At 46.7% G+C, this 23,568-nt stretch overlaps 1 protein-coding gene across 5 annotated transcripts in view; it reads right to left on the bottom strand.

Annotated features, from left to right (window-relative positions):
• Positions 1–68: 68 nt before the first annotated feature.
• LOC115193594 (1-phosphatidylinositol 4,5-bisphosphate phosphodiesterase epsilon-1) overlaps positions 69–23,568 on the bottom strand; it is a 37,197-nt gene continuing 13,697 nt past the window's right edge. For 2 of the 5 annotated variants that reach the window (XM_029752387.1, XM_029752386.1), the window contains 30 exons: positions 20,633–20,909; positions 19,916–20,235; positions 19,547–19,692; positions 19,056–19,311; positions 17,558–17,778; positions 16,534–17,230; positions 16,151–16,321; positions 15,729–15,949; positions 15,464–15,586; positions 12,899–13,035; positions 11,893–12,131; positions 11,745–11,806; positions 11,467–11,632; positions 9,651–9,758; positions 9,345–9,461; positions 8,930–9,088; positions 8,640–8,769; positions 8,453–8,494; positions 7,938–8,089; positions 7,697–7,802; positions 7,401–7,541; positions 6,790–7,089; positions 6,248–6,411; positions 5,795–6,056; positions 4,184–4,302; positions 3,866–3,994; positions 3,454–3,699; positions 2,947–3,105; positions 2,580–2,804; positions 1,860–2,135 (listed from right to left, as the gene is read on the bottom strand). In XM_029752387.1, coding sequence (XP_029608247.1) covers positions 1,941–2,135; positions 2,580–2,804; positions 2,947–3,105; positions 3,454–3,699; positions 3,866–3,994; positions 4,184–4,302; positions 5,795–6,056; positions 6,248–6,411; positions 6,790–7,089; positions 7,401–7,541; positions 7,697–7,802; positions 7,938–8,089; positions 8,453–8,494; positions 8,640–8,769; positions 8,930–9,088; positions 9,345–9,461; positions 9,651–9,758; positions 11,467–11,632; positions 11,745–11,806; positions 11,893–12,131; positions 12,899–13,035; positions 15,464–15,586; positions 15,729–15,949; positions 16,151–16,321; positions 16,534–17,230; positions 17,558–17,778; positions 19,056–19,311; positions 19,547–19,692; positions 19,916–20,235; positions 20,633–20,909 — 5,790 coding nt within the window. In that variant the 3' untranslated portion in view covers positions 1,860–1,940. Of the gene's footprint in view, positions 1,200–1,859; positions 2,136–2,579; positions 2,805–2,946; positions 3,106–3,453; positions 3,700–3,865; positions 3,995–4,183; positions 4,303–5,794; positions 6,057–6,247; positions 6,412–6,789; positions 7,090–7,400; positions 7,542–7,696; positions 7,803–7,937; positions 8,090–8,452; positions 8,495–8,639; positions 8,770–8,929; positions 9,089–9,344; positions 9,462–9,650; positions 9,759–11,466; positions 11,633–11,744; positions 11,807–11,892; positions 12,132–12,898; positions 13,036–15,463; positions 15,587–15,728; positions 15,950–16,150; positions 16,322–16,533; positions 17,231–17,557; positions 17,779–19,055; positions 19,312–19,546; positions 19,693–19,915; positions 20,236–20,632; positions 20,910–23,568 lie in introns of those variants that run through there. The other 3 variants (XM_029752385.1, XM_029752390.1, XM_029752389.1) reach the window with 3 other exon arrangements.

Genomic DNA, 23,568 nt, shown 5'->3' with positions numbered 1-23,568 from the left:
TTGGTGTCAAATTCAAGTCTGTCATTGTAGAGATTCATTGTGAGGAAATAGACCAAAGGATACAGCTATAGCACTGGGAATGTTTAATATACTAATATCACAATAATTTCGCAGTATTGTACACCAGCAGTAATGTAAAATAGAGAATTTTCTTTAAACACATTTGACGTTAATGTAGAAATTAGTTTTGAGGGATGACTGGTGAAATTGTCTGATTATTTGAGTCTGACCATGGGAGATTCTCAATTGGGAAAAAGTCCTTCCTCTCCTCTGTGACCCGGAATCCAGTAAAGGGTTGGCATATGTTGGAGCGTGTCAATTTGTTAATAGGTCAACGAAGGAGTTTGGCTCCTCTCCTCGACTGCCACCTCCGGAGAAGGATGCTCAGGTGTATCCTACCGCAGAAGTGTTTTGAAATCAGCCACACCTCCTTTGAAACAACTATTATTTTCTCAGAGGGGAAAAGCATGCACACGTTTAAAAATGATACAGTACTTATTTATCCTTTTATCTATAAAATGTCTAGCACAACTAGCATTTTTAAGCCACTTTACACATGTATTTTGGAATTCCACCTCTAAACATAATTTTCCTGATGACAAGCACATTTATTTCCTGTTTTCATCTCCTCGACTCAAAGGAGGCGAGGAGAGGACGCGAGGAAATCTAATTGAGATTCTTCCCATTTCCTCCAGCCACTTCAAACTTGCCAGATTGATGTCTTATGTATCCATCGGAAAGCACAATATCACCATCTGCTGGTCTGTCCTAAGGTTAGTGTGTTCGTCTTTCATCTCCGACTGGATTCGAACCTTGGTCTTCTGCGTTCCACAAGGACAGGAGAATGGAATGGACTCTAGCTACATGTGTATTTATCCTGCTCTTTTTAACAGACAATGTGATTCCACCTCTGTAAATGTAATTTGCCTGATGACAAGTTCATTTATTTCCTGGTCTCCTCGCCTCCTCTCCTCGAAAAGGTGGCAAGGAAATCCAATTAAGATTCTCCCCATTTTCGTTAGGCAATTTGCTTGGGGAACTAATGCAAGTCTTCAATGAATTCACATGCTGATAAGGTGCCATTTCCAGCTCTAAGTAGACGTAGATTAGGCTTATTGCCTGGTCCAAATCACACCAGACACCCTGGAGTTGCACGGCGCCAATTCCACATCTTCCCAGTGTCAGCCCATCTTTTATATCTTTAATTAGAGTGTGTGAAGGGAGATAAACACACAAACATTATATTACAAGCATACTATAATACTCTCAATTGGACAATCGATAACAGAGAACATAAGAGATTACTTTTTACACTTCAGTCTGGTTCCCAGGTTCCAAATTGAATGGTTGGTTCTCTGCCCCAAATGATGATGCTAGCGAGGTTGTTTAGCTGTAAGTTATGCGGTAGACTTGGATTTGGTTGGACCATGGAGTTAGTTAGAGAAACTCAAGGGAGGGTTGGACCATAGAGTTAGATAGAGGGCGCAACACTGCATCTGTCCTATTATGGCATCTATGAGACCATAGGCAGCGCCGTCTCCATTTAAGTATTCCATTTTCTTCTTCTACTACTTTATGAGTTGGTAAACAAACTGAAAGGGGTGCATACTGCCACCTGAAGTGTGTTGTCTGGAGAGGTATAAAGCCAAGGTTGGCAATATGCTGCCACCTGCAGTTATGGAATGTTTGTATAATTCATTGGCTGATCCGTCCTGATGACCTGGATGGAATTGTGTGATCCTTCCTTAACCCATAGGAAGTTCCACCCAGTTGACTACTTAAAAATTGTGAAAGTCCTCAATGGCGCTGCCCATGCTAAAACAGGCTTTTGGGCACTAGAGTCCTCTATTTATCTCTATGAGTTGGACATAGAGATCCTATAATTCACTATGAATACACTGTGTGTGTAGTAGAACAGGTATGAAGGAGAACCACTAACGTCACTCTCTGGTCTCACTCAGATGCAGACAGCACACTGCCCTCTCATCCTTGCTGTGCACCACCTCAGAGCAGGCGTGAGCCTCGATCCATACGGCCCGGCTCCGGCCTGTGAGTCGTTTCAACTCGCTCGCCAACGATATTCCTTTCCGCCGATCCTCGCGAACAGGTCTGAAACAGTCTTCACGCTGAGCTGTCTGAGGACATTGAAGCCGTCAATTATGGCCAGCTACTCCAGAGAAATAACCCCAATTTTGGTTATTACAAAATAGTGGGATTTGTTAAGATTTTGAGACATTTGCAAACTGTTCTTTTGATTGGGTTGGTCTTGCCATCTTAAACACAGCAAACATTTTTACCTAAACATATTTACAGTTACTGACAAATTCAATAAATGTGGCCCATGCAGGAAATCTCATACATTTGGCTATCAACAACACTTGAAGTATCTCTCTCACCCCACGCAGGCGCACACACACACACACACACACACACACACACACACACACACACACACACACACACACACACACACACACACACACACACACACACACACACACACACACACACACACACACACACACACACACACACACACACACACACACACAAAATATGTCCTCATCCTATATCCTCACCTCTTTTCCCTGAGCCTGCTCCCTGAGTCTGAGAATGAACTTCCCCTGTCCCCTCCACCTCCCCTGGGCCTGGAATACACATTCCTGGTCCAGAAGGATCCTCTGAGTGGGTCTGGCAGGGAGCCTGCGCCCCAGGGGCTCCTTGACTACCTCCTCTATCAGAATGTAGTCACTGGCGCTGCCCGCTGACAGCAGGAGGCTGGACTGTCTGGCTTTCCTCAGTGTCTGCAAGTGAAATGGAGATCAGGTACACGGTTAAAGGCATGATCTGTAATTATAACAGCCTGACCCTGCAACTTTGTTTGTTTGGTAAGTAATGGGGTAAGGGAAATGTAACCACTCCCGTGACTGACTCCCATATGCTTACCTGTTGGATGAGGTCATTGCCTGTGATGTGTCTGGGAGCTCTGAGGGTCACTGGTGATTGGTCAGGAGACACTCCATGTACTTCCACCAGAAAGGAATCATCCTCCAGTCCACAGCTCACCTCCATCTCCTCTATAACTGGCTTCTCGTCATTCACAAGCTGAAACAAAGGTGAATATTAAAGGTAGGGTTAAGGTTGAGTCTTTTTTAGAGACATCAACAACAGTTCATTCATATCTGCAAAGAATGGCATAATTGGCGCATTCCACACATACATTGAAAGGAACAGGGTCAGTTGCAGTGTAACGCCACCAGAGCAGTTTTTGGGGTTGAACAAGCTGAACAGGTTGAGTAGATCAAAGAAAAAAATTTACAATATCATTTGAATTGTAGGCTCTGAAGCAACAAAATTGGAAAAACTGTGCAATGACTTTACCAATTGTAAGTCATACATTTGGTCATCAGAGAACGGAACAGTGATTTTGAGTAGGTTGAAATACAACCAGACCTTTTCTCTCGTTTTGAGGCATACTCTGCCCAGGTAGCCTTCGTCAGGGTTCCAGCTCTCGACAACCCTGAGTATCTCCTCCTCAGGCCTGATCGTCCTCTGCAGGAGAGGCTTCCGAACCTCCCCCCTCTCACCCCGAACCTCACCCTGAGCCTCCCCCCTCTCACGGGGCAAAGCCACCCTCTCTTCCATCAGGAAGTAAGAAGAGAGGGAGACTAGAGTAGAGGAGGAGAGGGATGGAAGGATCTGGGAGGTAGATATATATATAGAGAGAAAGATAGAGATTAAGCATTATATTGCTGCAATTGCACTGTTGAAATGAATCTCGAAGATCCAAATGATCTTAACCCCCCAACAAATGTGTAGAATGCCGAGGTACAGTACATGGCGAAGTGAAAGATGACATGCTTACATTGTGTAGGAGCTCTCTGGCAGTGGTCCTCTCACTCACACCCACCACCGTAAAAGGCTCAGGCCCAGGGACTCCATGGACGGTGACCCTGTACTGCACAGCAGCCCTACGCTCCTCTGTGCTGAAGAGCTGGGAGACACACAGACACACAGCGTGAGTTTAGTGGTTAATGCACGGCTGAATCAAAATCCTGCACACCCTGTAGCTCTCAAGGACAGGAGTAGGAGAAAACCCTGCACTACACACTCACCCACTATACACACTCACTACACACTCACCCACTACACACTCACTACACACTATAAACTACAGACTCACCCATGATGCAGGCCGTGAACCTGCTGTTCCGCTGTCTTCAGATGTACGGCTGTAGATGAACAGACTGGAGACTGGCAGGACCTCGTTGTGCTGATTCCTCAGCTGCACATGTCTGTATCCTGCCACACACACCCCCACACAGTTTTGACAGGATTGCCACTGTTAGTATTGGGAATATAATGCTCTCATTTGACAGCATTGCAACTTTTTCTGCCTTTCCTCTAGTTTTGTTTTACCCATGCTGTCTCTTTTAAACTGAACTTTATATGGGCATATAATTTTACCCATTTTGTGTGAATTCAATTAGCTAATCAAATTGAAAAAAGTTGTGTTTATCGCCAACAAGTCAGTTGGTCGAATTTCTGCACTGCTAGAGCTGCCCCGGTCAACTGTAAGTGCTGTTATTGTGAAGTGGAAACGTCTAGGAGCAACAACGGCTCAGCCACAAAGTGGTAGGCCACAGAAGCTCACAGAATGGGACTGCCGAGTGCTGAAGCATGTAGCTTTAAAAATCAAATGTATTATTGTATGAAATATGGATTAAAATGATATGCAGCCATAGTTCTACAACCACCGAATGCCTTCAAATGCAACATTACTACCCCCAGAAGAAAAATAAAAAATATAATGAATTATTTTCAGTTTTGAAACAGGGTTACAGTATTTTGAAAATGTCGGTTACATTTATTACACATCAAACCCAAACTGTCTGACGATACTCATGACTGAAGCCTACCTTCACAGTACGACATTATTCTGGACAAATAGATCCAGGTGTAGTAAGCCTTGAATGGGCATGTGAAGACAAATAGGTACAGGTCATTTGCATGTATCCTATTTTGTTTGCACATGTCCATTCCCTTGGTATACAGTATGCCCATTCAGTTTGCATTTTATTAATTTAGCAGACACGACTTACAATAGTGTGTGCATACATTTTCATTTGTACTGGTCCCCCGTGGGAATGGAACCCACAACCCTAGCGTTGCAGGAGCCATGCTCTACCAACTGAGCCACACGTGACCATTTGGTGCTCATTCAGAGGCATATCAGAAGTGTTAAAGCTATAGTCCTTAATTAAAACAATAACAAAGCGTTCACCCCACCTCTGTTTTGGTAAAAAGCAGAGGGCTGGGTCTGGAGAAAATATAACCACTCTCAAATTCATAGACAAACCTATGGATGCAAGGACAGGCCATCCATGAAATCAACATGATAGTTTTAATCAGTCTTTGCATTTACATTGTTTACAAACATTGGGGTTAAAACAAGCTTTTATTTTTGGTTCTGATGGGATATGACAGTTGAACTAAGCTCATGAGGAATTTACAAGTTATATTATTATTATTATTATATTTTTCAAGAATCAATGGGTATATATCATTTATTTAAAAGTCCAAAACTGTATGTAGAAACTAAGGATTCTATCTTTAATGTTAGGAAAGAATGTAGCCCCACTCACAGCAGGTGTTCATGTTTGAAATGTCTCATGTGAAATGACTGTAGCTGTTCCAGGCTTGGGTCTTCTAATAAAAACACACTCTTTGTGTGTGTGCCAGTGTGTGGAAGATAAGTCACAGATGAAATGATGCAGCGTGCGTGTGTGCCTACCTGTCCTGAGTGCTCTGAGTGATATGATTCTCTGAGCGGTGGTCTGGGAGCTGTTGTGTTCCACCACGGTAAAACGTAGGAAGGCCAGGTCAGCCATGAGCAGAGGGAAGTGGAAGCTCTGCTGCCATATGGGGTTCAGGGGGTTATGGTGGACGGGTTTGGTGCGGAAGTGACACCCATCAGCCTGCATCCCCAGGATGTCCACCTCGATGCATGGACTGCCTGCTATAGTCCCTGGGCATAGATTCTGACCAGAGATAATCTGGAAAGAATGGAAAGAGAGAAGGGGGGGATAGGCGAGAGACACAGATAGAGAAAGACATCAAGAAAACATGTGTTGCACCAGATGAACTGACCGAAAAAGGAAACCGGTTGACACTGCTGCCTTTGAGGATCACTAGCTACTTGTTGTACACGTATACATTCAATCCATTACCTCTGCTAAGTACTCACAGTGAGAGACAACAGGACGGGGCTCATCCCCCTTTGGTCTCTGTCCAGGGGGCAGAAGTGTCCGTAGAGTGGGCAGCTGGGGTCCCACAGGACCGGGGGCTTCAGGACGTACCCACAACCCCCGTTAGGCTCAAACATGGCGGCGTTCAGTTGCAAGGGAAGGTCTGTCAGAGAGAGAGGGAGAGAGAGAGAGAGAGAGAAAGAGAAAGAGAGAGAAATGTGTAAACTATTGGAGAGACTCAAAAATAGGTTTGTGCGCCAACAACTAGACTTTCAGACAGACAGACAATGTCATTTTCAAGATGCATGTTGTGCTCCAATTTCAATTGACTTCTCTGAATCAACTTCTGAAATATTGAATTCGCTGAACCCCTTGTCCCTTCGTACTTTTGACTGAATTCAGACAGGGCCAACTCGTTCTGGCAATAGGCCAAATATCGGTTCCTCATATGAAGCTAGCCAAATGAATTTCCCACTTTCTCCCACATTTGGCATAATGATGCAAACTTTACTTAGTTGACAACTCCTAGCGTCTAGCTCACCATCGGTCTGGTAGTTGAGAGCGACCAGCTGTATTCCATGCAGCCAGAAGAGTAGGGGACTGGGGTTGGTGGAGTCGATACGTGTGGCTGCTGGGTAGGTCCGCAGGAGCTGGGCGCTGGTGTGTTGGATCAGCTTTTGGGCGTAGCGGCGACACAGGCGCTTGGCGGCGTTCTCATTGACTGAGGAGACGTGGTAGCACTTTGGGGTGTGGATGAGGGAGCTGAGGGAGGCATTACAGGTGTACGGAGGGGAGGTGGGTGGTTCTTCCCAGTTGGGACGGGGGCCCTCCGATGCTGCTCCTTCAGATTTAGGGGGAACGGGTTATGAGAGGAGTGTGTGTAAGAGGGGTATGTGTGTGTGTGTGTGTGTGTGTGTGTGTGTGTGTGTGTGTGTGTGTGTGTGTGTGTGTGTGTGTGTGTGTGTGTGTGTGTGTGTGTGTGTGTGTGTGTGTGTGTGTGTGTGACACACTGAACGCAAAGGGTTTAACTTATCAACTTTCAAATATATCCAAAAGATGTCCAGCCTGTCTAGGAAGAAATAGCAGACCCGTAACCATTGAGTTACAACTAAGTTTTGATAGCTAGGCATGGGGCAGAGAAGAGTAGTCTACCTCTCCCTGGGGTGCGCATCACTGTCGATGGGTCCCCTGGAACACCTTTCTCTGGATCTTTCCCAAAGATGTACCTCCTTCCCTTTCCTTTAGGAGAAAGAACGTCCTGTCTCTCTTTTCTCTCCCTGGAAGTGGATAGACCTGGGACACACACAGACTCATACCTTCACAAGGAGATCTCACAAGTCAGGAATATTACGGTAACCTACTCTGGTGAATGTGAGACTGGAACACAAGGCTATTTACAAGGCATTGTATAGTTTGTTTATAGAAGAGGATGTCATGTAAGGAAAGACCTGGGAATTTGACAGCTTGGCAGTAGATCACCAGATCTGAGAGCTCCTGGGCTATCTGACGTCCTTCCTTCTTGCTTCGAGGCAGCTTGAACTCTTCCTCCAGCTCCTTGCCAAATACATGTGTGTGTGTGAGAGAGTGTGTAAAAATACAAAAGAGACAAGACTCTTGTCTCATGATGTTATTAATCAAATATACCGGGAGAAACTGGGTAATTAAAAAAAATTCCAACAAGATAAATACTTTTGTATTTCTACGTCTGCTGGATCCTGAATGGAGGACAAACTCCTCCTCCTCGCATTTCTTCATCTTCTTGGGGACTTCGTCACTGTGTTTGGTCTGTAACTTCTCCCCTGAAAGAGACTTTCCCTCAGGCCTATCCTCCAGGATATTATCTGTATCAACATAGACATTCCCAGACAAAGACATTATTATTGCAGTATAAACAAAAACACACATTCATGCAGTGTAATCTAATTTGAGGTTTTCAGTGATCTAAGTAACATTAAAACATGTGGCCAAAAACTATTGGCATTCAAGCAATCTCTTGTTGTTTTTGACCCACTTGGTAATCAAATTGAGTATCAGTGGGTACTAATTTAGTAGATAAGAAGCTTTTGAAAAGTCACAACACACAGTCACACAGCCAGTGTACTAGAGCACTGCACAAACAGGGCACACATCTATTCAGCAATAGGACAACAAGCATGCTGTGGAATTGGCAAATCTTAAGTGATCAATTTGATTGTTTTTATTACCTTCTGGGAGAGAAGAAGCGGTAGATAAAGCCAGGGCGTCAGCTACAGAGGAAGAGTGAGTAGGGGGTCACAGGATAAGTAGAAGAATTGGGATAATTAACATTATTGCTGTTTGAGGTTGTTACCACAGAAACGTCTGGACTATAAACTGGCATACACTGGGATGCTCTTGGTGTTGTGACCATACCATCAGATAGTGATTCATACTCATAGTCATATTCATCCTCGTCCTCTTCTTCCTCTTGATCCTCATTGGTTGGGAAGGGAGGAGGCATCACACTACTGGCCTGAGAATGCATCTGGGCCAACTGGTGAGCCTGTATCAGGAAGAGTCATTTAGGACAATCTTAGTTCCTTCTAATTATGTATTAGTGTGCCATCAATTTAGGTACATATAGCACATTATATAGATACCGGACTGGATCAACAACTGTTAAGAAAACTTTTGGTCAGTGTGTTCCTTATCAGTGGCCTTGCCTTCTGTTTGAGGATGTCCACCGGCGTCTGGTGAGCTTTTAGCTTCTTGTTCTTGAGGAGGATTTTCCCCCTCAGTTGCCATGGTGATGGCAGCTGTGGGTCGTCCGAGAAATCACTCTCGAACAGGAACTTTGTCACCAGCTTATCCCCAAACACCGTCTGTTGAAGGACAACACAAACACACCATCAGAGTTCTAATCTGTTCTGAGGGGAAGAAGGATCCATTGTGATTGACCTGTTAATGGCAATGTAACGTATATGTTCCCGGATGGTGGTTCACTAACTCTATGACTACCCTGAACCCTTAACCTCACCCCGTCTCTACTTCCTTTCGTAAAACACCAACGAGCATCAGAAAGAGCCCATTTCACATTTCAACATTGAACTAGACAGGACAGTAAGCAGGCCTACCAACCTTGAATATGTCGGCCATCTTGCGTTGCTGCGGCAGGGAGCAGTGATTCTCTATGGACAGCATCACAGGTAGGTCAGAGGTCACGAAGGCAGAGCGGTTCACTGCCTCCACCACATCCTGCAGGAACGGGAGATTAACTCAACTCAATAAATGAAATTCAACTAAATTCAACCCAACTAAACTAAACTCAATTCAACTCAGCTCATCTCAACCCAACTCAATTAATCCCAAACAAACTCAACTCATCTCAGCTTAGTTAAACTAAATTCAACTTACTTCATTTCAACTCACTTCAACTCAACTCACCTTGAAGGGTATGCGGGTAGTGAGGGTGTGTCCATGGTAGATGATTGGCATGCCATCATCTCCATCCCAACAGTCCAGTTCAACACTCCTACATCCCTGGAGGAGCACCTGAGACAACAACAAACCAAACAGTAACGTAACGACCTGGACACAACACCTGGACACCTGAACAAAACACCTGGAAACCTGGACACAACACCTGGACACAACACCTGGACACAACACCTGGACACCTGAACAAAACACCTGGAAACCTGGACACAACACCTGGACACAACACCTGGACACCTGGACACAACACCTGGACACCTGGACACAACACCTGGACACCTGGACACAACACCTGGACACCTGGACACAACACCTGGACACCTGGACACAACACCTGGACACAACACCTGGACACAACACCTGGACACCTGAACAAAACACCTGGAAACCTGGACACAACACCTGGACACCTGGACACAACACCTGGACACAACCCCTGGACACCTGGACACCTGAACACAACACCTGGACACAACACCTGGACACAACACCTGGACACAACACCAGCACAAAACACCTGGACACAACACCTGGACACCTGAACACAACACCTGGACACCTGGACACAACACCTGGACACAACACCTGGACACCTGAACAAAACACCTGGAAACCTGGACACAACACCTGGACACCTGGACACAACACCTGGACACAACCCCTGGACACCTGAACACAACACCTGGACACCTGGACACAACACCTGGACACAACACCTGGACACAACACCAGCACAAAACACCTGGACACAACACCTGGACACCCGAACACAACACCTGGACACCTGGACACAACACCTGGACACAACACCTGGACACAACACCAGCACAAAACACCTGGACACAACACCTGGACACCTGGATACAACATCTGGACACCTGGACACAACACCTGGACACAACACCTGGACACCTGGACACAACACCTGGACACCTGGACACAACACCTGGATACAACACCTGGGCACAATACCTGGACACCTGGACACCTGGACACAACGCCTGGACACCTGGACACAACACCTGGACACAACACCTGGACACCTGGACACAACACCTGGACACAACACCTGGGCACAATACCTGGACACCTGGACACAACACCTGGACACAACACCTGGGCACAACACCTGGGCACAATACCTGGACACCTGGACACAACACCTGGACACCTGGACACAACACCTGGACACAACACCTGGACACAACACCTGGGCACAACACCTGGACACCTGGACACAACACCTGGACACAACACCTGGGCACAACACCTGGGCACAATACCTGGACACCTGGACACAACACCTGGACACCTGGACACAATACCTGGACACAACACCTGGACACAATACCTGGACACAACACCTGGACACCTGGACACAACGTCTGGACACAACACCTGGACACAACACCTGGACACAATACCTGGACACAATACCTGGACACAACACCTGGGCACAACACCTGGATACAACACCTGGGCACCTCTATGGCTTGGATCAGAAGGACACAACATCTAGACACCTCTATGGCTTGGATCAGAAGTTTTGGATCTCTTGATGTAATTGGCTAAGGTGTTGGACTAACAGACGCAAGGACCCGGGTTCAAATCCTGGTAGGGCTACCCCCCAAATTCATAACAATAAAGGCTTTTCAATGACAGTTTATCACCACGACAGCTGTATTGCTGAACACTCAATCGGTTTGAGTAAATATTACATGGAGTGTTATCCCCGTCAGGGTAATACCAGTGTTCTGATTGTCACCTGGCTGTACAGCTCCACAGACGACTCTCCCTTGAGTTGGTGGGCGGTCAGGTAGGTGTTGTGTGATGTAGCGATGTAGTAGTAAGGCAGAGGGTAATGGAGCTCTTCAACATTCAGCGGAGACTCTTCCAGTTTGGAAGCAGAGTTGTCCTTGTCCATCAGATACCTTATAGCAGGGGAAAACTAACCTGGGTCATTCCTTTTTGGCTCAGTTGGTAACAGCAGGGTCATGGGTTCAATTCCCGCAGGGATCACAAATACATACAAAAAATACTGACCGGGCAAATCCCTCAAAGGACATCCAGCCAATCTGATGCAAAGTGGTAGACGGTTCAAATGTCTAGAACACACAACACATGAATTCAGTGGAAGATTGTTTGCCAAAGGACAAATGCACACACACAGACACACTTCATCGTCACACACCTGGATGATTCTTAGGACTTCATCATGCGAGTGGTTCTCTCCCTGACAGTTGACCAGGAAGTCGTTGAGGTGCATGATGGTCATGCCCAGAGCTCCCAGCGAGGCACTCTCTACGCCAGTACCATTGGTCACGATGCTGGCAGAAGCTATGGCATCTGAAATATGCTTCTGATTGTCTGACATGTGTCTCATGATCCGGATGGAAAGACCAAGGTCCAGGCCATTACGTGTCAGAAGGTCTAGGATTGGGGGGAAACACAAATAAAGACTTTTACACTTGACTTCAAAGTAAATATGAGTAGCTGAGTTTATTTACATACACAGCCCTGATTGGCTGATAGGATGGTCTAGAGCCCACCCCCTTACCCAGATGAATGGTCATTGTTCTATTATAATCAGATCAGATTCTGATGTCATGATCTGGGCCAAAAACTCCATCCCATCTGAACATGCTGAAATTCAAGGCATTCAAGTCAATTTCAGAGTGTTATTTCGACCTCAGTGTGGAAATAAAAAAATTAAAAAAGAATATAAAATGTTTAACGCCACAGGGCTTTTCACACTGCACAGGCCGTCTTAGCCTAGGGCTCAGAGCTCCCGTTAAATTTGTAGTTTGAAGACTGTTATTCCTAGACTTGTACCAGATCTGTTTGTGCTTCTCTCACCAACTCCAGCGGTCCTTGACATGCCAAGCATGGCCATACAGCACATACAGATCTGGGACCAGGCTTCATTACTCCTAAAGAATCTAAATGGAATTGACCCCAACTGGGCAGGTAACTCACCCAGGAAACTCACCCTGGTAACACACCCTGGTAACGCACCCTGGTAACGCACCCTGGTAACTCACATAGGAAACTCACCCAGGAGACTCACCCAGGAAACTCACCCAGGAAACTCACCCTGGTAACACACCCTGGTAACGCACCCTGGTAACTCACATAGGAAACTCACCCAGGAGACTTACCCAGGAGACTTACCCAGGAAACTCACCCAGGAAACTCACCCAGATCTGGCTGTATTCCTGTGACTCGGTCGTCAATGCGGAGGTGAGTGTAGAGAGGAGCAGGCTCAGAGGCAGACTGACCACAGGACACAGCATGGGCATCAAACACTTTCTTCAGGTCCTTACGACTCCGGATACTACACACCAACATGGGAACAAAAAGTTGGAGGCCCCAATTCACCCAATTGTAGACAATGTCAACCTCCTAGGACAAGCTGGTGCAAATCAAACTCACTACTGAAAGCCCTATCTGGAAATCCACAATCTGCCATTGATTAAATAGTGGCAATTTTGTACACTGGGAAAACACTGGGAAAAACACTGGGAAAATAATAAGGAATGTACATCTCACTGCTGTAACAGCTAATAATGTATTACACAATAATACTATATACAGTGCATTCTGAAAATATTCAGACCCCTTCCCTTTTTCCACATTTTGTTATGTTAAAGCCTTATTCTAAAATGGATTAAACACAAATAATTCCTCATCAATCTACACACAATATCGCGTAATAATTAAGCAAAAACAGGTTTTCATAAAATGTTGCAAATTTATAAAAAAATAAAAATAAACGTATTTACGTAAGTATTCGGACCCTTGCTATGAAACTCGAAATTGAGCTCAGGTGCATCCTGTTTCCATTGATCATCCTTGAGATATTTCTACAATTGGAGTCCACCTGTGGTAAATTCAATTGATTGGACATGATTTGGAAAGGCGCACACACCTGTCTATATAAGGTCCCACAGTTGACAGTGCATGTCAGAGAAGAAAACAAGCCATGACGTCCGCAGCATTGAAGGTCCCCAAGAACACAGTGGTCTCCATCATTCTTGAATGGAAGAAGTTTGGAACCACTAAGACTCTTCCTAGAGCTGGCCACCCAGCCAAACTGAGCAATCGGGGGAAAAGGGCCTTGGTCGGGGAGGTGACCAAGAACCTGATGGTCACTCTGACAGAGCTCCAGAGTTCCTCTGTGGAGATGGGAGAACCTTCCAGAAGAACAACCATCTCTGCAGCACACTACCTATCAGGCCTTTATGGTAGAGTGGCCAGACGGAAGCCACTCCTCAGTAAAAGGACATGACAGTCCGCTTGTAGTTTGCCAAAAGGCACCTAAAGGACTCTCAGACCATAAGAAACAAGATTCTCGGGTCTGATGAAACCAAGATTGAACTCTTTGTTCTGAATGCCAAGCATCACGTCTGGAGGAAACCTGGCACCATCCCTACGGTGAAGCATGGTGGTGTCAGCATCATGTTGTGGGGATGTTTTTCAGCAGCAGGGACTGGGAGACTAATCAGGATCGAGGCAAAGATGAACGGAGAAAAGTACAGAGAGATCCTTGATGAAAACCTGCTCCAGAGCTCTCAGGACTTCAGACTTGGGTGAAGGTTCACCTTCTAATAGCACGGCAACGCTAAGCACACAGCCAAGACAATGCAGGAGTTGCTTCGGGACAAGTCTCTGAATGTCCTTGAGTGGCTCAGCCAGACCCCGGACTTGAACCCAATCGAACATCTCTGGAGAGACCTGAAAATAGCTGTGCAGTGACATTCCCCATCCAACCTGACAGAGCTTGAGAGGATCTGCAGAGAAGAATGGGAGAAACTCCCCAAATACAGGTGTGCCAAGCTTGTAGCGTCATAACCAATTAGACTTGAGGCTGTAATCGCTGCTAAAGGTACTTCAACCAAGTACTGTATAAAGGGTCTGAATACTTATGTAAATGTGATATCATTATTATTTTTTTCTCCGCCTTATCTCAGCTCACTGGTCACCATAGCAACACCCACCTGTAGCACACGCTTCAGCAGGTACATTTCACTTGTCATCCCCAAAGCCAACACCTCCTGTGGCCACCTTTCCTTCCAGTTCTCTGTTGCCAATGACTGGAACGAGTTGCAAAAATCACTGAAGTTGGAGACTTATATCTCCCTCACTAACTTTAAGCGTCAGCTGTCAGAGCAGCTTACTGATCGCTGAAGCTGTACACAGCACATCTGTAAATAGCCCATCCAACCAACTACCTACCTCATCCCCATATTTGTTTTTGTTTTTCTGCTCTTTTGCGCACCAGTATTTCTACCTGCACATCCTCATCTGTACATATCACTCCAGTGTAAATTGCTAAATTGTAACTACTTCGCCACTATTGGCCTATTTATTGCCTTACCGCCTTACTTCATTTGCACACACTGTATACAGATTTTTCTATTGTGTTATTCACTGTACGATTGTTTATCCCATGTGTAACTCTGTGTTGTTTTTGTCGCACTGCTTTGCTTTATCTTGGCCAGGTCGCAGTTGTAAATGAGAACTTGTTCTCAACTGGCCTACCTGGTTAAATAAAGGTAAAATAAATACAAATTTGCAAACATTTCTAAAAACCTGTTTTTGATTTGTCATTATTGGGTATTGTGTGTAGATTGATGAGTGGGGGGGGATTCTATACATTTTAGAATAAGACTGTAACGTAACAAAATGTGGAAAAAGTCAAGGGGTCTGAATACTTTCCGAAGGCCCTGTAGATAGATAAATGTTGAGTTAGAGGAGATTACCTGAAGGACTTGAAGAGCTCAACAAACTCAGTAAAGCTCATGGTGCCATCTGATATCATGAGGTTCTGGAAGCTCTTTGATTGGCTCTTAACCCGGCTAGATAGTGTCTGACTTGACCTATTACTGAAGCGAGTAGCCAAAGAAAATACACAAGAGATGTTATGTGTACTGAATTCCAGCACAAACATCAGGACAACAAATTAAACATGAAGCATATGCACGCAAACGCACACAGTCGAATATACCACAGTTTGTAGCATCTTACCCTGTTTGAGCTTTGTGATTGGAGGCTGAGGAAGAGGTGCTAATGGCCATGGATCTACTGGTGGAGGAGGAGAGAGGCCCAGGGAAACCATAGGAGCTGCTGTCTTCCTGGTCTTGGTCCATGTTGTCCTTCGGGTCCGGTGCATTCCGCCCTAGGATATCCCAACCGCTCGTCACCTTCTGTGACACCATCTCATCATCTGTGGCATCCCCACTGTCCCCCTGTCACCACACACACACACACACACACACACACACACACACACACACACACACACACACACACACACACACACACACACACACACACACACAAAATGTAGCTATTTTATTGAAACTGACTCAACATGTCCCTCCAACCCAACTCCAGGCATTTGTGCAGGAGTTGAATCAATCTCTACTGAAAATATGGCTGGTCCCAACCTTCTTTTTCTTTTTATTGGAGTTAACCGTCTTCTGATTGGAGGTCACAGTGAGATGGCTGTTCTTCTGAGCTCCAGACTTCTCCATGCTACCAGCACCCACACTCCATCTCCTGCCCCCAAACAGCTCGGTGGCCTGGGCTAGTGTTGGACCCTCGTACCTGCCATCCTCCTGGAAGAGAGAAGAACATTTTCTTGGTACAAAATGGTAAATCACTCACATCTCCTCCCTCAGAGTTGTGGTGCTCATGTCTAGAGCTCAGACTCGAGTCACAATTTTCATGACTGGTGACACCATTCACACTCTACCAGTAGGGACTGGAACACTTGACTCGGACCCGAGGTTTAGTAACTTGACTCCATCATTGCAATGCAGTCCCTCACCTGATAGAGGTTGACGTACTTCCTCCGGAGCCACTGCAACCTTTGGTCAGGGAACCTCCTCATCCTCCTGTGAACAGCTAACAGGGACTGCAGCCCAGCGTACACCATCCTAGCTGTGTTTCTTGGGGCCACAAAGTGTAATAACCTGTTGTCTGTTGTATGGAGCCCATAGAGCAGAGTCACCCCACACTCCTCCAGGCTCAGCCCAGATGAGAGCTTGTTCTGCAGGCATACCGCCTGAACGTCAGCGCCAGGATGGCCCATAAAGACAGCTTTAGCCACGGAGAGATCCAGGAATCCATCCGCCAGGCTGTTCAGTATGAGCATCCCACAGTACTGACTGCCAGCCCCTGACCCAGTGGTGCTCCGGAGCTTTGAGGAGTCAGTGCCAGGGCTAGAACCAGGGAGGCCCTCACAGTGGAGCTTGGCCCAGGTGAGGATACAATTGTCGGGTTGGAGTTGGAGCAGACAGCGAGCGGTGAGGTGGGAGTCCTGGTCATAGTGGATCACAGTTGCGCCCTGCTGGAGGAAGTGGTGTACGTGGGGGTGGAGGGAGAGGACGTACCAGGGCATGAGCTCTGTACCATGGGCAAAGGCCTTCTGAGTCCTCTTACCCATACCCTGGAAGTCTGGGTCTTTGCCCTGTGATAGGTCAGATAGGTCACCCGCAGACTCGGAGAGATCGCCCACGGTGAACCTGACCAGAGAAGAGTGTTTTCAGGAGAGGAACATGACCAAAAGAAGCTTTAAAAGGATGCAGATATTTTTATCTACAATAAGACACCAACACAAATATTTCTAAAGAAGCAAAATAAAAGATAATGCATTGACAATTATATTAAGAAAAATACGATGTAATATTGAAACGGGGAGCCAACTTCACCTAGCTTGTATCAGATAGCAGGTGTTGTGGTATCAGTGTTTTCAGATTTTATTGACACTTTCTAGCACAATCAGAACCAAAATCCAGCAAAAACCATTAAAAAGTAGCCTAAAGTTAGGTGGGTCTACTGTGGACACCTACTGGTTGTGGTTGCCATCCTTGAAGGAGTTTTTACGTGAGCCAGTGATACTCCTGTCACCAGACCCTCCAGACTCCTCCCAATCCTCAGACTCCATACTGCGGTTGCAGCTATGGATAGTCTGCAGGATGTTGTTGATGGTTGCTTCCTTCTCTGGTTGGTTGAGCCCATCTGGCCCCGCCCGTTGCAGGAACTTGTCCTGTCCGTTGTAGTCAGAGACAAACTATGCAGTAGCGGTGCGTTGGTAAAATCACCGGGGAAGCCAAGACAGAAAAAAAAGCCATATTACAACCGATGTGTTTGTGATAATTGTGTTGTTTGCTCTATAACCTGTTAGTTCATATGTCTTGAAGAAGACACAGTGGCAGAATAAATCCAACCACACCTTTGTTTCATCACAAAACCGGAGAGCAACATCTGCATCGGTGATCCGAGCAGATTATGTATTTGATACCATTCCACTGATACCGCTCCAGCCATTACCAGGAGACCGTTCTCCCCAATTAAGGTGCCACTAACCTCTGTTGAGCTACATGTTGAACTTTCATCCTCTCAGGCCAAGGGCACAGTGTATGAATTTATGGTTGGATCAGAATTGCCTTCATAATCATTGGCCATTGCGAAGAATTAAGTAAAACCACAAGTCCAAATCCCTATCTTCATCCATGACTAATTTAGGAAATCGCTAGCTAGCCACCGGAAGACAACAACACAACAATTTCCGTTTTTTCTGTCAATAACGTTTGGCTTCTGATGTGATATGATTGGTGTGAAGCCAAATCCAAACTGGCTCCCGTGACACTTTTTTTTGCACCAGGACCATTCACAGTTGAGCTCACTCAGTTTAGCTCAATGCTGATTGGCTATTATTTAATTTTTTTTAATTATCAAGGGAGGCCAAATGCTTGCTTCCCTTGCATTCAATGCAACGGGCGGCATCAATGTTATAGTATTTTAGACCAGACAGCATCAGATAGATGGGCTACACACACAGAGACAGAGGGGCTCGGATGCTTTCTCCAGTGAGATACATTCAGCCTCTTGCGAATTGAAGGAAATTGAAGGAAATAAATTATTTTGTATGTTTTTTTCTCTGTACATTTTTTGGGATCCATGAAAGGTCACCATTGAAACTATGGAAAGAAGGCAAGGTGGTGTTTAAGATGGGAAAGGTTACTAAAGTATATGTATAATGAGTAGTGTTGTGTGGAGATTCACTTCTGGCCTGAATGGACGGTCACTAAAAGGTCAAATGCACTTTATACTTGGATAGAACACATTTAAATATTGTGTAAAGGAATATCAAAAAAGGAATAGGAAACAACAGTAGGAAACAGATTCAGTGATGTCAACATAAATGTGGCCCTAATTTCTAAGTATAAGGCCAAGATTCCTCTAGCCTGATCCTAGATCTGTTTGTATGGTCTTGCCAACTCCTATGGTCATTGTCACACTCCCCAAACAGATATGGGTCCAGGCAAAAAATGCATAATTCCTCACCTCCACAGAGTCCTGTGAGCTGAGGCGTGGTCTGAGGTTGATCAGGCTAGCTGCTCCATCCAGGGCCTCCCCTAGCTCTCTCAGAAAGACCCCCCAGAAGGGCACCACCCTGCAACCCGGGGTGTGGAGAGCACGCGAGACCACCTTCCTGTACTCTGCAGACGTCTCGTGGTGCGCCATGGCATCCTTCAGGGCACGCATGGTCTCGATGTTCGACTGCTCCATGAACTGCCACATCTTTAGCACCTTGCGAGACCTGAAGTGTAGGATGGAGAGATGCTGCTGAGTAAGAATGGAAGGGCCAAAAGTGGACAGTTTAGGAGGCGAAGTTGGAGATGAAGACAGAATGAGGGTGAAAGAAAAATGATGTGATGTTTATTTACTAAGCAGGAAATGATAGTGGAGCAGATGGATCCGAAATATATTTGCAAAAACATAAAATCAAATAATCAAATGTTCCCTTGAAGAATTGGTTCTAGCCCTGCTTCTACCTGAGTCCAGCCAGGAACTCCATGACAGTGTTGTAGTTTCCCATGTTCCAACAGCACCTGGCCACGTGGACCAGACATGAGAACACCTCTCTCTTCTCCTCCATAGAACCTGCTGTCAGAATCATCCAGGTCACCCAGGAGCTCACCTGGAAACAGGAAAAGACAGTAACTGTAAGTGTGACTAACTGGGTTTGAATCCAGAGTCACCATTGTGCAACAGGACTGTGTTAGCCCACTGAGCTCAAGCCAAGTTATTAGCTCTGGGAACCAACACTAGTCTTCAGGTCTCAGGCACAGTTACTCAACATATAGGTAGAAGATGTATTCCCCATGCTGATACACATTGCAGGTTAGTTAGGTCTCTCTCACCTCGTTGAACCTTGTGACTAGGTCCTCTACTGCGTTGTGCGGCCGACTGCAGCCAGCCATAAGATGGGGTTGTCCAGGTTGGTGTGTCTGCCCCTGGGGCTGTGGCTGGCCAGGGCCCCCCAGGTCGTGGGTGAGGAAGCGGATGTAGTCCAGGGGTAGGATCCGGCTGTAGAGCTGCAGCTCCTGATCCATGAGGATGTAGGCCATCTCCTCTGGGAAACTGACCAGGGGTTGGAGGTCAGACAGCTCCTTGTTGACCTCCGTCAGTGGAGCCGCCGGCACCACGCTGGATCCCACCATGGGGGAGTGCAGTTGACGCTCTGGGAGGGAGGGAGGAATAGGGAGAGGGAGGGCGAGGGGTGAAAGAGGAGGGAGGAGGGATGGGAGGGTGAGTCAAGAGGGAGTTCAGAAAGGAGTAAAATACTGTAGATTGTTTCTGGACTCCTATATTGACTCTACTGGTAGACACTTCATGTAGAACTGAATCGGTCAGATAAGTTTAAGCAATATGGTTATAGCCATAGAATTAGGAATTAGAATACTAATAGTAATTTAATAGGATCTCTATAGTAACAGCTGTATCCTACTCTCTGATAAGACAGGTAGTATTTTAACCACATTTGATTAATATACATTTCATATGATTTATTATGTCAGTTTACTTCATTCAATACTTCATCAACTTGAATTTCGTAAGATTCATATTGGTTATGGGACCTTTCAGGACAGCCCAGCCCAAGGGACTTGTGGTGATACAGGGAGGAGAGAAGTCGTTGACGCCCGTGTTGCCGATGGACAGAACCACTTCCAGGAGGGTCCCTGAGATGTAGGCAGAAATGTCAGTCCTCTGTAGGGTTGCTCGGTAGCTACACGCCCCTCCTCCTTCCGGCCATGGCAATGTGGCCCTCCTGCAACATAGACCCCTCCTCTCGGCAGACAGGAGTAGAGCTCCTGAACTGGCCACCCTTACTTCAGAACTCAGGGCATGGCATGCCTGGGAAGACATAGGAAGATACAGGGTCGCGTTCAGCAAGGCACACTGTAGCAAACCAAAACAATTATCGGTGTTCTCAATGGATAAGTTCAGGTGGAAGTCACAAAGTTATAAAACCTTTTCTCCCTACTGAACACGACCCAGGCATCTCATCACCTAATCACACCACAGGAGGCTGGTGAGGGGAGGACGGCTCATAATAATGTCTGAAATGGAGTGAATGCAGTGGTTTCAAAGATGGAAACCATGTGTTCGATACCATTCCATTAATTCCGTTCCAATCATTACTATGAACCCGTCCTCCCCAATTAAGGTGCCACCAGCCTCCTTGAGAATTACAAACGTACAAGACATACAGTAGCCTTTCTCATAAAAGATGCTATTATAACACAGTCTCTGTGTGTGTGTGTGTCTCTGTGCGTGTGTCTCTGTGTGTCTCCGTGTGTGTGTGTGTGTGTGTGTGTGTGTGTGTGTGTGTGTGTGTGTGTGTGTGTGTGTGTGTGTGTGTGTGTGTGTGTGTGTGTGTGTGTGCGCGTGCGTGCGTGTGTGTGTGTTATGTATAGAATCAGGTATAGCCTCTTGTAAATGATATGTATTCCATTTTCCGACCGACTTGGCAGTTATTCTGAGTCTAATATCAATACATTGAAGTTTTCCTAATGAATTTGCTTGGGCATTAAATCAGTGCTGTGAACATGAGGGTTCTGATATAAACAAAGATCTTTGGTCTGATCTGTGTATTTGACTCTCACATTGTAACATTATGGCATGTTAGTTGTTGGTAATCCCTCTGAACCTGGGAAGATGGTATTTTTTTATGTTATTTCTTGTTTTATAAGGATCTGAACTTTGGGATCTTCTGTCTGTAAATCTCTTGTTTATAAGGATGTTCTCAGCTATCCAGGATTAAGGTTTGTGGCCCGTGAAAGGTCGCCTGTGGTGCAACACATTCCCCACCAACACCCCTCCCCAGGAGTCCTACCAACCCCCTCTTTGTGGCTGTTAGCCAGTATATGGAAAAATGAGAGGGAAGGTCAGGAGTTAGGATTGGTGCACAGGAAAGGAGCACCCATGGAGGGCCACCACCACTACTAACCTTCCCACCACCCCTCCCTAGGACCACCACCCTACCCCAGGACATTTAGCCCCCACCCACCACCACCCCTCCCTAGGACCACCACCCTACCCCAGGACATTCAGCCCCCACCCACCACCACCCCTCCCTAGGACCACCACCCTACCCCAGGACATTCAGCCCCCACCCACCACCACCCCTCCCTAGGACCACCACCCTACCCCAGGACATTCAGCCCCCACCCACCACCACCCCTCCCTAGGACCACCACCCTACCCCAGGACATTCAGCCCCCACCCACCACCACCCCTCCCTAGGACCACCACCCTACCCCAGGACATTCAGCCCCCACCAACCACCACCCCTCCCTAGGACCACCACCCTACCCCAGGACATTCAGCCCCCACCCACCACCACCCCTCCCTAGGACCACCACCCTACCCCAGAACATTCAGCCCCCACCCACCACCACCCCTCCCTAGGACCACCACCCTACCCCAGAACATTCAGCCCCCACCCACCACCACCCCTCCCTAGGACCACCACCCTTCCCCAGGACATTCAGTCCCCACCCACCACCACCCCTCCCTAGGACCACCACCCTACCCCAGAACATTCAGCACCCACCCACCACCACCCCTCCCTAGGACCACCACCCTACCCTAGGACATTCAGCCCCCACCCACCACCACCCCTCCCTAGGACCACCACCCTACCCCAGGACATTACATTCCGTCTTGTTGAGGTTGAGCTTGAGGTGGTGGGCCGACATCCAAGCTGAGATATCTGCCAGGCACGCAGCGATATTGAGAAAGTAGTTAAGTGTCCTCCACAAAGCACTGATAGGAGAGACCATGTGAGGATGTGACTGAGCTGAGTGATGTGGTGTATAGAGAGAAGAGGAGAGGGCCTAGAATGCTCAAGTGTTTTGGAAAGAAAATAAGAAGGGATACTGGTCTGTAGTTTTGGTTTCTTGAGGAGGGGAGTGACTCTGCCATTTTGAAATCAGAGGGGATGCAGCCAGTGGTCAGGGATGAGGTGATGAGGAAAGTAAGGAGATGGTTTGGAGAAGAGAGGAGGGGATGGGGTTGAGCAGGCAGGTTGACAGGCGAACAGACTTCACTAGTTGCAGGATTTCATCTGGAGAGAGAGGGGAGAAAGAGGTCAAGGCGTAGGGTAGTTCTGTGTGACTGGGACCAGTGGACTCAATAGGCTGAGTGAATGAGGAGCAGATGTCGTCAAACTTAAGGAGGATTAAGGAGGGAGGAGAAAGTGGAAAAGAGTTTCCTAGGGTTAGAGGCAGAAGCTTGAAATTTACAGTGATAGAAAGTGGCTTCAGCAGTGGATACAGAGGAAGAGAAGGTAGAGAGGAGAGAGTGAAAGGATGATAGGTCCTCCGGAAGTTTTGTTTTTCTCCATTTTCACTCAGCTGCCCGCATCCCTGTTCTGTAAGCTCGCAATGAGTCACTCAGCCACGGACCAGGAGGGGAGGGCCGTGCCGGCCGGGAGGAATGGGGACAGTGCGAGTCATAGGATGAGACTAGGGTTGAAGAGACAAAACCAGGAGACAGAATGATTTAACAG

The sequence above is a fragment of the Salmo trutta genome, chromosome 5, assembly GCF_901001165.1.
Source record: "Salmo trutta chromosome 5, fSalTru1.1, whole genome shotgun sequence".
In the NCBI taxonomy this organism is placed as follows: domain Eukaryota; kingdom Metazoa; phylum Chordata; class Actinopteri; order Salmoniformes; family Salmonidae; genus Salmo; species Salmo trutta.
Note: the sequence above shows the minus strand (reverse complement) of the source record. Positions and strands in the feature narration are given on the sequence as shown.